At 41.2% G+C, this 16,659-nt stretch overlaps 1 protein-coding gene across 1 annotated transcript; it reads left to right on the plus strand.

Annotated features, from left to right (window-relative positions):
• Positions 1-11,637: 11,637 nt before the first annotated feature.
• Positions 11,638-14,399, plus strand: LOC121186340 (uncharacterized protein C1orf232). Its single transcript, XM_041045033.1, has 4 exons — positions 11,638-11,718; positions 13,361-13,438; positions 13,657-13,763; positions 14,025-14,399. The coding sequence occupies exons 1-4, from the start codon at positions 11,638-11,640 to the stop codon at positions 14,386-14,388; spliced, it is 630 nt and encodes a 209-aa protein (XP_040900967.1). The 3' UTR covers positions 14,389-14,399.
• The last annotated feature ends 2,260 nt before the right edge of the window (positions 14,400-16,659 follow it).

Here is a 16,659-nt window from a genome sequence, read left to right on the forward strand (position 1 = left end):
TAGCCGACCTACATGTTTGTCATTCTGAGGAAAGGAGTGATTTCTTAGGAATAAATCACCTTTTCCCCTGTGCCATTGTCAGGCCTTGACACGTATGAGTCCAGGGGAATGCTTCTGGACCATGTGGCCCACTTTCTTAGCAGTAAACAGGATCTTACATAAGTTGTGACATGGCACTTGCACTCACCAACACAGGCATACTGTTTCTTCTTTGTGTATCTGTTGACTTCAAAAGGCAGCGGGTCTTCGATTTCAGTCTTTATGATAATAGATATTAAATAAATACTTAATTTAAAAAAAATAAATCTGTGTCTCCAGTAAGTAAAACTGACCTGATCTTTTTTCTCGGTTAAAATCATAACTAACAAGAATTTCTTTAATCTCATCACTGGCACACATTACTTAATGAAGTAGTATGTAGAATGACTCAGCGGCTGAGATACACTGAGATATTTTAGGGCTCTTGCAAGTGACTCACTAAACCTACACCATGCAAGAAAGGTTTGTTTTTTCTTCTCTTGTCTTTGCCAAAGTTATGTTTTCATGGTGGGAGCGGCTGACAGAAGCCACAGTGTTTCACCACAGCACGTTCCGACGCCTCATCTGAACCATTATGGTTTCAGTGTCTTGCTCACTGGCATTTGGGCAGGTGCTAGTCACTAATTCTCAGTCTCTGTCCGCTGCATACAAATAACGCTTTAAGCTTAAATATACTTTGTGTCACACATTCTGGTGTTCCAGACTGCCTGCAGATTCAGTCATATTTCCCTTTAGTCATATTTGCTGGGCTTCTAACTGCTGAGTCAACAGCAACAAAGATTTAAGCTTTGCAGTGAATACATGGGCTGCTCATGTATTTTGTCTCTGTGTCAGCATGTTGACCTGCTTCTTTCTGCGTGTTTATGGGCTTTTATATATATGTGTGTATACTTACACTGTAAAATCTAAAACTTTGCTTACATTAAACACGTCTTGTTTGCTGCTGCACATGTTGCTTGTGTCCAAATGAAACACCCACTTCTCTGTTTACTGCTAACTCTATCTACACCCTTTTCCCCATTTTCCTTTTCTGTCACTGCTGTATCTGTAACTCATCCAACACCTGATAAGGTTCCTGTTGCACCAGTAGCTGTTCCAGAGCTTCCACACCCAAGACTGCTATAAAGAGAATGCAGAGTTGAATGATAACTGTTACTTTCTAATCCTCTCATTTCATCCCTCCATCCCCCAAGTCCCTCCATCTAATCTTCCCTTGGCAGCAACTCCTTCTCTTCTTCACTGACACAAATCAGGCCGGGCCAGGTTAATTTTGGAGGGGACATTTGTAGACAGGTGTGGATAGACATCTGACAGATTGTGAACTGTGCAACTACATCCAGTTGGAACCGCTGGGACACGCTGCTGGACGACTGGACAGTGCTCAAGAACCCAAAGCTGGCTCTCATTGGTTAAAAGAGCCGTCAATTTATTGATATATTCAGGTCAAAGCTCAAGGACTGGTGAGGATGAAAGGAAGCAGTTGGAAGGGCTCCATTATGGCGGCAACAGTTGATGCTGTAAAGCAGAATGGGAGATTGTGATTGGTCACAACCATCACTGTGGTCATTTGGCTTTCTTACACAGCAGCTCTGTCATGTACAGTATACTGGACATGTCCACTCCCTAACATGTTGACACTCACACAGCTACAGATACAGTATATACATGTGTTACACGTGGATTTCTGTAAATCCATATTCGTATTAACGTACACATACATGCACTTTATTACTTTACTTTACTTTGTGTTTATATTTTTCAAAAGTGTTCTTTTTTAAAACCCCTCCCAGCTAACTTTTTTAGTACAGGTACCATGAAAAATTTCTATGTGTGTTTTGACTGTTCTTGTTCATTAGATTTTCATATTTGCTTGAACTCCTTGAATATCTCATTTTATCTCATCTGTACAACAACATGGTTTCAAACTCTTATGTGTGCCTGTGTGTTTTCTTCTTGGTCGTGAACTTTAAATACCTGTTGAGCCAAACAGCGTGCCTGCTGTTAGGGAACTGCCTCCAGCCTTGCAGCAAAAAAACCCTGCTTGTTACCACTTCGCAGCCGGTTTTAACAGGTTATGTCCTGAAAAAATCCTCACACACACACACATACACACTGTCAGTGTGGTTGTGTGCACAGACAAACACACAACCACACTGACAGCTTGAGAAAGGGGTTGAAAATGTAAGTCAAGCACCTGCATGAGAAGAGCTCCCTAGTGTCCTTCGGGTGTCTTGTGACAGTGTAATTACACAAACTAGTGCACATGTAACCCAGACATAAGCACACAAACACACAGTGCAAAAGCAGTATTTGTCTGTATTCTCCAACAAGTGGCTTTCCCTGTGGCTTTCCCTGCTTACCTGTAAACCTGATTCTCCTCACCAAAATAACCCACCTGTGTTATGTGACCAAAATGTTTCTGCTCTCTGTTCTCAGTAATGGCCTTGTCAATGATCCTGCAAAGCAAGACTACGGTTCTGTTCTCACTTGATGTTGATATCTCACCGAGAGCTTTCATATCACAAGACTTCTACAAACGTCTCCAGCCATGCTAGCAGCTCTGTGAGCCTGTGTTTTGAACTGAATGCTAACATCAGCAGGCCGGTATATGCTCACAGTAGCAATGTCAGCATGTTGATGCACAGCAGGCACGATGTTTTTCCATGTTCGCCATCTCAGTTCAGTATGTTAGCCAGACAACATTTGCTAAAAAGTACAAGTGTCACTGGTTTTTGATGGTATTTGATCAATATTTTTCATCACCAAAATGACAAATTATTATTTTGATTCCACGTGAAAAAAATTGATTCCATAGGAAATACACATGTGGGGTGTGTAATTTTATGGCAGTCCATCCAACAATTGTTGAGACAGTTCCATGACAAGTTCATGTAGCAGGACTACGTAAATCAGTGAAAGTAACGGCTGTATTAAATATACAGTAATCTCTGGATTTGTAGTTCAAACCGTCTGTCATGCTTGAAGTGGTGATGCCACCGCATGCCTCGAGATTATGCCTCTAGCATGTCATGTCAAGGAGTTCACAACCTTAGCACCACCAACAGCAGATCTGTATATATTCACTCTCAGGCCCAGTAAATTGTAGGTTCACAGGTCGTGTACTGACCCTCTCAAACACATGCAGGATGGTTCTTGTCTCCTGACATTTTTTATGTTATCAATTTATTTGTTGTTGAGAACAATTTACTGGGTGTGTTTTCCTCTTTGAGTGCTTATTAGTTCATTTTAAATAAGACAAAGGCAGATGCAATGAAAAAAGGAACCAATTTCTTTTTTTTTTAATTTGCCTCTTTAGGTCATTTTGTTTTTATTGCTACTTTCTTGTCTTTCTGTCAACACTGATTGACACTCACATAAATCTAAACACCAGCGGTTCGCTTGAGCTGATTTGAACTGGTCAGTGGACTCGTCCATGTTTTCTCTGCCTGTGAAAGGGTCCTTAGTGTCTCCAGTTGGTCACTGGAATGTTTCACTATTTAGAACAACCTTTCAGCGTGGCCTGTTTTGGAAGGATACCTGTCTGTGAGGAAGAGGTTTGTTTGTGTGCGTATTCAAAGAGAACACAGTGGTAAGGGCCAAAAGAACTCTGTAAACCTGCGGCTCACATCAAAGACTCAGTGATGCTGATGGACAGCAACTGGATGGACAGCAACTGGAGTATTGTGTGCATGTACATTCTACATGAAATGATAGCTTGGTTCACTGATGTTGAGTTTTGATTGTCATAGGCAATAATGGAAGCGTGAGAACTCTTGAAATGAACAGTATTCCCCTTAAAAGCAATCACCGTGTCTGGGGGGAATCAAACAAAAGATGTGTTGGTGAGTCAGACAACAAAGGACATATGTATATTGTTGTGTCACGGGGAACAATGGACGGTTTCTACTGTTTCCAGACTTCCATTATTGCTATACAGTTTGTTAATACAAATTATTGTGGTTAGACTGACACTGATGTGTCTATGTTGTTGATGTTTTCCCTGTGTGAGTGCACATATAGAACTTTTGCATTGCTGATGGTCTGCCTGGTTCTACCAAGAAACTCACTGTTTCAATGTGAAATCCTCACACTGCTGAGCTTTTCCTACCTGCAAACCCTCCTTCCCTAAAATTTTGCTCACTCAGAAAACTCAGTAAGAAAAAATACATTTGGGGAACTGACAGAATTAGACATTTCACATGCAATGTCTTCAGAGGTGTCCTTTTGTCACTTAAGCTGCATGTATTTTATTTTGTGTGTGTGTATATATGTGTGTGTGTGTGAATACTATAATGAATTCAGCTAAGATGTAAAAAAAAGCTTTTGTGTAAAACCACAGTCTGAAGGGAAGCCAAATTGTTGATGGAAACACAACGGCAGTAAAAACCTGTTTTGGGAGGGAAGCTATCAATGGCCATTTTATTGGACGTTGCACAACAGCTGGCACAAAAGGAAGCCACAGTGCCGAAACGTATACGTCTGCAGGGTCTCGTAAAACATGAGAAGAACATGGAAGGATGTGTGTGAGCAACGTGCGTGCACGGCCTTGCATTATCTAACAGCTTGCTGTTAAACATGTATGTGTTTACACAAACATGCATGCAGACACGTACACGAGTATTTGTATACTCACTCACATACACACTAATACAGATGTACTTGTGTTCATCAATGGGGCAAGGTCCTAATCTGACATTTTTCCAGAGTCATTTGATCATTATTCCTTTTACAGGTGATTTCATCAGGCTGTATTTTCAATTACAGTAAAGGTGATCTGCACACAAAGAGTCTCCTCACCAAAATATGGGTTTACACAAATCCACATATCTGATGTTTGATTAGTTTAGGGAGAATAAATATGACACCAGATAAGACATGTGTTAGCAAGTCAGTGGTGATTTTCTCATTGATTTCTTTTTCTGTTGAACTAATCTTTGTTTTTTTTTTAAGTGATGCAGATCACCACACCTTAACAACAAACCATGTGACATATGACATTTACATTTAGGCCTTGTTTTCATTTGCCTAAGCAAACTGCATGTGGTCCAACTTTCACCTGACTCAGACATGACATCATTTTAACAAACAAAGTGAAAAAGGTGTTTACGCTTTTAGATAAACTGAAATTTTGAGGAGAAATATTCACTTAGACTGACTCAGATTATGGCCCTGATCCTGTTCCCAGAGAAAGAAGTATTTCTTCACAGCACAGTCACAACATGACACCTGTTAATGAACATCCACTGGATCAAAGAAATGCTTGACAAAGACTGAATACAGTATTTACAACTCTAGTTCCTAACCTGTGGGAACTCCTCCAAAGGGCTGTAAAATAAGTCTAAGGGGTCAAAAGATGATTAATGGGACACAAAAGGGAAAAGATTTGTACATGTCTATACATTAAACGTGGACCTTCAACCTGGAGGCAGTTAGTTTAAAGAGTGGAGACAAAGTGAGCAGCTAGCCTGTCTCTGTCCAAAGTTGGTTTGTGCAGTTTGTGATATGTTTAATCTGTGCAAAGAACAAATAACAAACAAATAAACAAAAAATTAGAAGTTGTGTTTTTAAAGGCCACAATCTCCTGGCCACATACTTTTTGTTAAATACAACTGCTTCAGCCAGCATTCAGTTAGTTTAGCTTGCACCTGGAAAAAAGTAGCCAGGCTCTGTCCAAATGTAGCAGAAAGCCCTTGGCCAAGACATTATATAACTAATTTAATATAGCTTATAATCCTGTGTAATGCCCCAACCACTCTCATGTCAGTATTGTCAATATGTAGCTGGAGCCAGGAAACTGTTGCTGGAGTCAGAAGACTTAGTTTAGAACAAAGACTGGAAACAGAATAGCTGGGCTCTAAATCTCACAAACTAACGTGATATTTCATTAGTCCAATCCTTACAAAAACTGATGTGTAAAAGCAACCATTTGTTGTTATGTGCAACAGAATTTCCAGGCCTCCAGGGAGGCAAAAAGCAAAGACTCACTTAGATTTTTGGTCACATTAAATTACATATGCAGGACTTTGTTATAGCTAAGACATGAGAGTGATGTTGATCTTCTCACGCAGCTGTCAGAAAGAAAATGTATCAGTGTTTTTCACTCAGTGTTCAGTGTTTTTCGTTGTCAAACATTCAGTTCATCTACTGTATTACATAAACCAAAGGACAAAGTCTACATGTATACAGTGGGACTTGTAAGCAGCTGTCCTACAATCTGACCTACTGACCTGCATACTGAAATGTCATTATGTCATCTAATTGATCAGTCGACTCAGTCGTAGCTAAAACTGGTTGTCAGATGCTTTAAACCTGAAATGTTGAGTCACATTTGCCTCGACTTCAACACCGCCACATTTCAGTCAGATATTTCTTACAGTGCACACTAAAGAGTAAGTAGAGTAAAGGGCAGCAGGGTCCATGTCGCACCCCTATACCCATTCAACACACGGCTCATGCTGTGTTTGAAGACCAGTTACATCTTCCCTGGGATACTGTAGATGGGGAGCTGAGAAGAAGGACGAGCACAGCTGTTAAGCTATGGCCTGCTGCAAAGGCCCCAGACTTAAGATTGGCAATGAGTGTGATGTGTTATGCAGGAAGATCACCCGGTTCTCTTGCACTGACCTCTGTGTGTCAGTAGAGATCCAGTAGTGCATATACACTTCACACAGATTCAATTGTGGTATTTTGTGCACAAACATAATTGGATTCTGAGTAACAGTAGACAGTGGTAGAAGGTAAGTGCAATTAACATCTTAACTATAAGATGTATGTAACATAAAAGTTAAAATTAGCTGCACCTCAACCAGCTTAGTTTTATGCCAGTTTTGAATGCAGGCAGACCTTTCATTATTTTTACACTGAACACTTCATCCACCACTGTAAAAAGAGATCAGTTTTCTGCTCCATGACTGCTTTTTCATGCTTTAAGTTTATTTTGCTGATAATGTTTACGTGTTTTTAGCAAGGGGGGAGTTGTAGGTTTCAGCAGTGAGGATCGCTTCAGCGGTCAAAAAGCTGCAGTTCCTCGGCTGCCGCTGGGGGCTGGCTCCGGAAGTCGAGGCAAATGTGACTCAACATTTCAGCAATTCTCCAATGACCCCCATTTTCACAACCGTTTTGGTGTTATTTAGGCTTAAAATTCTTACATAAACTAGGGCGTGGTTACGTTGAGTGACAGCTCCATAGACAGACACTGGCAGTTAGCCCTTTGCTAAAGCATCGGCTTGGCTAGGCGGCTACATCCAGAGGCCTCCAGTTGACAGGTGCTGCAGTGTCCGTGGTTTTTTGCCAATGTTCGGATAGGTTTTTGTGACAATATGGCTTGTTGTAGTGTAGACTGTACTAACCGACCGTCGAAGGAGTCTGTGTTGCAGTTTTTTCGGTAAGTAAATTTCTCACTATTGTACCTGGATGTCTGCATTAATTAACATGTATTAGCATATTTCGCCGCTGGCTTATGACTTAATTGCCGATTTATGGTCGCTGCTTATACAGATAGAGGACCGGAGCAGCTAATGTTAGGAACGCTGTTGCGGTGTGTTCCGTGCTCTCAGTGTCCGTTTATTGCGGGAATACTTGGCTACAATTTTATTTCGTCTTATTTTTCTGTTTAAAAAGTCCGACAGTGTATGAACAGAGCAGCTCCGTCAGTAAGCGGCTGCTGTTGTTTGTGTGCTGCTATAACTGTAAGTGGATAGTGGATGGAGGCTCCACCTAAAACCTCTCTATCTGAAACAGTCATGTTTAAAACACAGCAGCAGCATTATGATCTCTGTTGTATGCTGTGTGTCACGCTCGTACGGGGCTCGACCTGTGTGTCGCGGTTGTACGTGGAAGACCTAGTACAACGTCCGAGTCGGGTCGGACTCGGGGACTGTCGTGTGGTGGATGTAGCTGCGTGTAGCTACCGCTTAGCTTGTTAGCCTAGCTGATTAGCTGATTAGCCTTAGGCTAGCTCGGTTGCTCCGCGCAAAGTGGCCGGGTTCTGGGCCAACTGACCCCGGCTTACCCGTACAGTAACCGTCTCTAACCCCAAATATGGAAAGTACACTCCCACTAAAATTCAAGATGGCGCAGCTCAAATGCCCATGGTTTGGTCACAAAACGGACTCCCCGAAACTAATGGGTGACGTCACGGGTGCTACGTCCATGTTTACAGTCTATGGTTTTTAGTTAATTAAAATTATTAATTAGCTTGTATTCTTATGCTTTTGTATCACTAGCTTTACTTGATTAAAGGATCAGAATACTTCTTTGGCCAGTTTTCTTGTATATTTCAGCATTTCATGTGGAGAAACACTTGGAAATTACTGCTGATGTCAGCCATTTGAGGACACAGAGCTGCTTGATGGGAGTCCCTGGTACTGAGCTCTGTTAAGTGAATAATAACTTGCATCTGTTTGAAACTCGTGATAATGTTCTGCTTCTTCTAATAACACTCCTCTGGTTATATTCCTGGCTGCTGGTCCAGATTTAGTGGTGAGGAAAAGTTGCCTGTGTGACAGGTCAATGAGGACCACCATCCTCTCGCTCCATCCACATCCCCCACGTAGTGCTCCCCCACTGTGCTGGTGGGGGGTCTGCTTGTATAAAAGAGGTTCAGTTGGCTTTCTTGTGTGAGATGTTTCTCTTTGCCCACAGGATTAGCTTTTACTAAACCAAAACATTCATGTCTGCAGGGAGTAATCGTCCGTCTTAAAGGAAAATGAAGGATGATGTACTTTTGACTGAATGTGATGCTGCCTGTTCTCAGATGAGGTTCAGCAGTTATTGACCTCTGAGATGACTTTGAACAGGCCTGTACGGTGACACTGTGGCGTGTGTGCATGTATACGATCAACATAGAGCAGCGTATTTGTACACTGTGTTCTGAACATTGTGTTCTATACGCCTCAAGCGCCACATTGGACCACAGGATTGTTTCACTGTCTCCTCCTAGTGGTCGTCAGAGGGAGGCAAGGGTAATAATATAATACCAATCAAGGATCCAGTGCATGCATAAGATGCACAAGGTCACCTATAGATGAACAGGGTCTTTCTCATCTGCTCACACAATTCAATTCAATTCAATTTTATTTATATAGCACCTTCCACAATCAAAATAGTCTCAAAGCGCTTTACAGAGATCCAGAGCCTGACCCCAGGGCAAGCACTTAAGGCAACAGTGGCAAAAAAAACCTTGAGCAGAACCTGGCTCATAGGGGGGACCCTCCTGCCGATGGCCGGGCTGGGTGAAAAGATGAAAAGGAGGAAGATAGGACAGCTGGGAATGGAGGAGAGGAGGAGAAGGACATGCAGCATATAAAACATGATACAAACAGGGTTGGAAGTGGGCAATGTTAGAGGGCCAGCATTCAGATTACAGAACAGTTAGTGGATACAGTGTGCTCAGCAGATTATAGTTATGATAGTAAAAAGAGCACAGAAGCAAAAACCTGTCATCGTTGGTAATTATTTACATTACAATCGGCATAGAGAATTAATCCAAAATGTATCTTAAGCAGAGTGGAAAATTAAGCACAGTAATGTGTTAGAAATGGATAACTGTAGACAATAAACATCGGCAGGTCGGTGGAGCCAGGACCACAGACAGACATTAATGATAAATCAATTTGTTGTTTTATTTAAAAAAAAATTAATAATTACTCTTTCGTCATGGCGTGCAAAACCAGATGTTCAACAATGTAAAGGACTCTTGAGCCACCTGGTGGTGATTGGAAGATGGTTCATTTGAGTGGAAGGTTGCTCTTTGGTAGGGGTTCAAGTCCATGATTGTATCAAAGCCTTTAATTTGGTCCGAAACATGAAACCCAGTTTTTAAGGCATGACAAAAACTGGTTTAGTATATTTAAAAAATATTTTAATAGACTATAAACATGAGATTTTATGCATAATTTATTATTATTTATTAATTTATATACACTCTAATGTTAATGTATAAATACATCTATGCACTGTATCTCCTCAGAAAATAATGCAGATCATTAAAGAGGCCGTGCCGCCTCTATAACAATCAACTACCTTGATGTGGGTTAACGCTGATAAATGCTTGGGTGTGTCCTTCCCAGTCTGAAACATAAGCTGCTCCAGCCACAAGCAAAGTGGCTGCTCTTCAGATAACCAACATCCATCAGCCTGTGTCCATAGAACTGCATTCATAATTCATGTTGATCTTATGGATCCACCCAACCCTACAGCTTCATTACTGTTGAAGTCTGTATGGTAATCAAAACCAGGAACAGGAGAGCTATAGGACAGGTTAGGTCAAATTTCTCTGCTGTATGATCAAGTATATCATCAGGTCTACACTTGATGACTTTCTATAAATTTATAGGAAGTGGACACATGCTGTATTTCCATTGTTTGAGTCAAAATCATTGCTGCAACAAAAGAGAAAATTGAGACATGACAAGTTAGCATGTTAACATCCAGTTTAGTTGTTTCTTAGATCTCTTAGCATGCAAGTTTGTGGCGATAAGCAAAACACCGTATTTCCGTAGTGGGCTGTATCATTGTGGGTGGCTAGTGAAACCCAATCAGTCATCAAAGCTTTATAAACATCTCTTTATCTACACGGTGCTCGCCGGCCCTCTCAGGTTGCCCAGCGACCAGTCACAAAACAACCTTGTGGTGTACCCGAAATCTGATTGGCGTTTGACTGATATCCTGAAGCAGCCAATAAGAATAGAAGGGAGGATGGTGAGGAAGTGGCCTGGGATCAGTGGAAGAAAAGTGAGTGGTTTGGTGAGGTGGAATGAAGGTGTGTTTCCATAAATAAACTGCAGGCACAGACGTGTGATTCATAGGAAAACACAGACCAGAATACAAGCGATTAATGCATGGTTTTTAAAAAGACCATCCAGCTTTGTAGTTTTCTGTTCACTAAAGTAAATCACTAAGAGTCAAGGCTCAACTTTGATGGAAACATGCACCTGCTCGAGCACAGATCTCCTGCAGGTGTAAAACAATAAAGAAAACAGCTTTCTTTCCAAACATTAACATGTCACTCGTGTGTGTGTGTGTGTGTGTGTGTGTGTGTGTGTGTGTGTGTGTGTGTGTGTGTGTGTGTGTGTGTGTGTGTGCGTGCGTGTGTGCATGTGCATCAGGGTTACAGGAGACAGTCTACCAATGCTGGCTGACAATGGACCTCTGGCTCTGGAAAAGAGACCATCTGAAATATGAATGAGGAAATCCACACCTGTTTCCAGGTAACCATGGTAGGTTTCTGAACAGTGACGCTGAATGTGAGTGTGTGTGTGTACACCTGCGTGGGCTCATGCATGAGCAGCGCTGCTCACTAGCTTCACCTGTTCAGGCACTCTGTGGGGACGAAAGCAGCTCTCAGCCCAGTTGGCTTGACAAAGACAGACATAACCTGACCAGGAGAAACGCTATGAAACGGTGCGAGCCTCGGTGCTGAGCAGGTTCCCTGTGCCACTGATCTGCTGAGAACGTTACGCATGGAAACAGGTCAAAGTTGGCCCAACTGAGACGAGCTGAAGCTGGAAGCGAGGACTTGGTGGAGGGTGGACCACAGAGGCGTAGAAGGGTCTTCACAGGTCTTGCCCTGAGTGTTGAGCATCAATTTTTGCAAGTATGAATCCAATGTGGAAGGTTTATAAGAGCAAAGTGCTGAAGACACTTAACCCTGAGTATGAGGAGGACACTGCTGAAGAGGTACAGAATTTACACCTTTCTCCATCTTTGTTCCTCTTAGCGATTCATGTACATATGTTGAAGTATGAGAAAGTTGACACGGTTGTTGGCAGTGAAGTCAGAAAGTCAGCCGGTTTTGTTTTGCTGATCATTTTTTATTCATCACAGGGTCAGATGAGCTCGCTAAGCTGTCTTGTTTTCTGTGCAAAGGGAACTTAAAGGTACAAGTTCGGTCTACACAATGATTCCTCTTGAAAAGCTGACTCTGCCAAATGAATCACTGACTGATAAAACCGTGCTAGTTATTGCTGATATACAGATCCACCATGATCCAGATCCGATTCTCCTGTTTCCTGAGTCAAAATGGAGCTTCAGTAGCACGAGTAAAGCAACTTGTAACTTAAGTACTGTGCTCCAAGTTAATCTGTGGTGGAAAGAAACAAAGAGCTCTACATTTCAAGTACAATTCTGAGGTACTTGTACTGTATTTTTATTTTATGCTGCTTTGTACCTCTATTCCACTACATTTCAGAGGACAACACTGTACCTTTTCCTCCACGACCTTTACGTCAACACTGTAGTTACCAGCTGTTTCTTAGATTAAGATTTTATGATATAAAAAAACACAAATTTGTCTATTCTTTCCTCACCCACTAATCATCTCATGACCCCTCAGATTTATCTTGTGACCCTTTGGAGGGGGCTGACCCCTAGGTTTGGAACCACTGAACTAAGCTATTTTACAGTATGTAAAGTAGTTAAACACTCAAACTATACAATTACAACAGTAAAATGCTTATGCATTGCACCAATTATAGTGGGATTATGAATGAAGCAATCTACTTGTAATGGACTATTTTGAATTGCTGTATTTTATGCAAACACTTCTCCCACCACTGGTTTTCATGGCCTCATTGTGACACCTGTTCTCCATCCAGTGTTTGGTACCAGAGAAAACAGACAGTGCTGGGTTGACCCAGATCTCTAGAGTGCTGAGAAACTCGACCCTGCACGGGAGCTGAACAAACGGATTAGTTGGCATTCCACTGACTGACTGACTGACAGGGGGATGAGACAGATAGCCAGGGCCTCAGGGCGTATTCGAATGAGCCAGCTGACAGCTTCTAACCGTGGTCTATCACTATACCAGGGCCACTACAGGGACAACAGGGAATGCAAAATGTGTTTGGAGAGAGAGAGTTTCCATTTAGGTGGATGTGCAGGGTTGTCATTGCTGCTATTTGAGTCCACACTACTCCAGTACTACTAGTGAAATATGAGACAACTAAAGTATATTAATGCGACCTTTCCTTATGTCAGAACATGTACTGATGTGGAAATACTATCCTAATACTAGTATCAATACTGTAAGTATATTTGTGTACATCAAAAATAAAATCATTAAACCAATATAAAAAGAAATGAAAGTTTTTCAGAAGTTGCTAATAAGACAGGCTCTAAATACATAAATACATTTTAAACTATTTTTAATTGATATGTATCTAGGTCTGTTTTAGTGTTCTGAACAAGTTAACATTTTCAATTGTAATATCCATTACATGCACTAGATGGCAGTTGATGCATTTGTTTGACAGTATGTTGTGAAGAAATTCAGGACATTGCTGTCTGCATCCATTTCATCAGGTTTTCTGTGCTTTTGCAGGTCACAGGAGTGGAGAATGATATGAGTCCGGTGCAGGAAGATGAGGGGCCCAACGCTGTTTCCCAATTGGCCAGGAAAGTATGTGAACATTGACGGTTCTTGCTTGAGTTTAGCTTTCAAAAACCTGTAGAAATTGTACCTTACAGCTTTAGTGTTTTTTAAGTAATATGGTATGATAATCTTACTCTAAAATCATTTTAAAAAGTATCAGAGTGGACCACTGTTCAAGTGAGTCTTTGAAAACACCTAAATGTTTTGACCTTTGACCCTGTGCGTTTGGTTGGTTGTGTGTTCAGATGCAGGGGGCCGGGGCCAAAAGCTGGAACAGACTATCAGCTCTCTTCAACAAAGAAGATGAACACCAGCTTCTAGAGGAGACTGAGAGCCCACCGGTCGCTGACCAGTGAGTGGAAATCTTCCTCTTTTGTTGTCATCTGTTTTCTTTCCTCTCGGTCACCTTGTACCATCTGTTTGTATGAGAAAATAAGTGGAACTATGGGGTATTTTCTTTTGTAGTTTCTATGTGTGGTTATGAGTTTTAATTATACAGCACTTCAAGGAAGCCCAAACTTGTCCAAATTTTAAAAAAGCTTTCAGGTTTCAAAGCCAAAGCACCGGACCAGAACACTGACATTTCACCCCACTACTTTCTCTGAATTCTAAGTCCACTTGCAGTAAAGCCAGAGGAGCCTCCTCGACCCACCAGGCGCACAGGATTCTGGGATAGCTTTGCAGCCAACTGGGCTGCCAAGAAACAGGCCGAAGCCGCAGCCGCTGCTGCGGCGGCAAATGAGGCAGCAGCAGGCCAAGGTGAGGAGGGGGTGACAGAGGCCGGAGGGGTGGAGAACCAGGATGGGCAGGTCACTGAGGGAGAGGAGAGTGAAGGAGGCGGAGGAGGAAGGAGCAACAACAGCTTCTCCAAATACGTTTCACTGGGGGGAGGCAGCGAGGACGCAGCCTTCAAGTGGAACTTTGTTACCAGCAAACTGGCAGATCTGAAGACCAAGAGCATGACCAAGACCAATTAGCTGCTCGTGAAGAGGGAATCAAGAGAATATAAATGATATGTGGCTGGTGGAGGTGGAGGGGGTTAGATGATTTACACAATATGCCTTGTAACTGAACCTTACAGCTGTTGTAGAAGTCCCTTAGTATTGCATTCTGAACTACTGAACTTATCTCCCAGAAATGTTGTTTACCACCACATCACAGTGAAGAAAAAGGGTACAAAAAACAGAAATGTGAAATATTTGTGTTCAGTTTTCAAGCAAAAGGAGGGATTATTGTAAGGATGATTGCATGTTTCTGTATTGGCATGGCTTAACTCCGTATTCACATTTACACACACAAAATGTAGAGATTGTTACAGGAAAAAAAATGTTTAGAATTTGTTTCACTTGAGGGACTTCTAAAATTGCTTGTATAAAAAGGGAGTCAGGCCAGGTGATGAAATATTTTATTATGCCTTGGAAATGAGGCAGGTGTACAATGCAAATCTGCCCACAGAGCTAATAGCTTCTCTTTACCATCTTTAAACACGGCATGCAGCCAACAGTGTAACGAGCGATCGGTTTGGTGCAGGTAAATTCAGCAGAGGAAAAATAATAACAGAGGGGGAAGTTCAGTTTTTTGGAACTGTATGGTGATGTCTAGTTACCCAAAGTGCTTCTTAAACCACAAAGGGGGCCTTCACACCTGTCGGCAAACTTTATCTGATCTGTAGTTTAGCAAAAACTGGATTAAGAGATTAAAGGCAGCGATAGCTGGATTAGTTGAGGATTATCTCATTTAACCTGTTCACAGGGCAGGGGATTACTGTTTAGAGATTTGGCAGTGCAACGTAACTATTACATAATACTCTGTAAGCATTTGCAAAATACTTTTGTTTTCCTCCGACATCAGGAATGGAAAATGTGCTGCACAGTAATATGAAATGTGTAAAATATGAATGTGTGTGTGTGTGTGTGGTGAGATAATGTCAAGTACACTGACATGATGATTTACCTGACTTGAATTTTCTGACTGTGACTGAGACTGAACTGTGCAAAGTGTGAGTCTTCAACATTCCTAGTTTTGTGACATGAAATATTTTAATATATTTAATATAATTTTCTCTGGTTCTGGTTTTACTTTGTTGTATGTTTAATTCTGTTTTGTTTTGTGGTATGCTATAATAAAGAGTATTGCACTAAGAGATTGGACAAAGCAAGAATGACTGGTAAGTTTTTGCAACTGTGAGGCTGAAATGGAAATAAAAATAAAATAAATAAAATTTTTAATTTTATTCAACTTCAAATTTAATTCATATAATCCACTGATTTCCCTTCCAACTAATCCATCTGTGTTTAAAGCAACAAAATCAACAAACAGTATGTTAGGTCGTACGGTCATGTAACAAAAACATCATGTTGAAAGTTTTGTTCCAAAGTGTTTGCAATGATGAACAAAAATGAACAGGTTTGTCCACAAATCACAACTTTTCAAAGTTCTCTGGATACTTTTAATGGACTGCAAGAATAAGGAACATTTAACGTTTCCCCCTTAATAACAGCAATCAGTTTATTTTGTTTGTTTTTGTTTTTTTTTTTAATCTTTTGACATTTGTTTGCTGCTTTATTCAACTAATTGACAAATAGAGTGCACCTGGGCTGATTGCCTCTGCAGGCTATAAAGGAGGGGTGGTGGAGAACCAGCTACCAGCTAGGACAGAGTCTTTTTGTTCTTTTGAAGCTGGGTTTACTGAATTTGGTTTGGTTTGGAGGTCATTGGTGGTCCTGTTTTAAGGTTTTATTTTGGGTAGCTTTAGTTTGGGATTGTTTTGTTTTGGGATTTCAGGCTGAAATCCTTGCTTTAGTAGCTTTTTGGAGGCATCTCATGTGGTCTCTGATTTGGACTTGACTGTGTTGAGAAGCCCTTTTTTTTTAAATTTTGGCAATGTAATAAAACATTTAAACTGAAAGTGTAATTCAACAGAATGAATTTAATCTCTTTAGATTCTCTAACCAGCAGGGGGCTCCCTTTACCACTGAATTGGGAAAAAAAACTATCCTTCTGTCTATCCTTGTGATGTTAATGCCCACATCTGTATGGTATTCACACCAAACTCATGTTTTATAACAGGGCCAAAGATCTGACCATATTCCCTGTCAATAAAACCTCATTTTCCCTTTCTGATCTCTCTTTCCCTCTCCTCTTTTATTTCCTGTTTTCCCTGATCCACACCCATTTCCTCTCTGTGCCATGTTTCCTCACATACAGAACTGTTTCCTTTTTTATTTAAGAGCCTTTGTTGATATTTC

Source organism: Toxotes jaculatrix, chromosome 8 (assembly GCF_017976425.1).
Source record: "Toxotes jaculatrix isolate fToxJac2 chromosome 8, fToxJac2.pri, whole genome shotgun sequence".
NCBI classification, from domain to species: domain Eukaryota; kingdom Metazoa; phylum Chordata; class Actinopteri; family Toxotidae; genus Toxotes; species Toxotes jaculatrix.

Bases quoted from the DNA above. Each gene is read 5' to 3' on its own strand.
- LOC121186340 (XM_041045033.1), top strand. From the start codon at position 11,638: ATGAATCCAATGTGGAAGGTTTATAAGAGCAAAGTGCTGAAGACACTT. The intron at 13,439-13,656 runs GTATGTGAACAT...TTGTGTGTTCAG, and splicing joins TTTCCCAATTGGCCAGGAAA to ATGCAGGGGGCCGGGGCCAA. The intron at 13,764-14,024 runs GTGAGTGGAAAT...CTGAATTCTAAG, and splicing joins AGCCCACCGGTCGCTGACCA to TCCACTTGCAGTAAAGCCAG.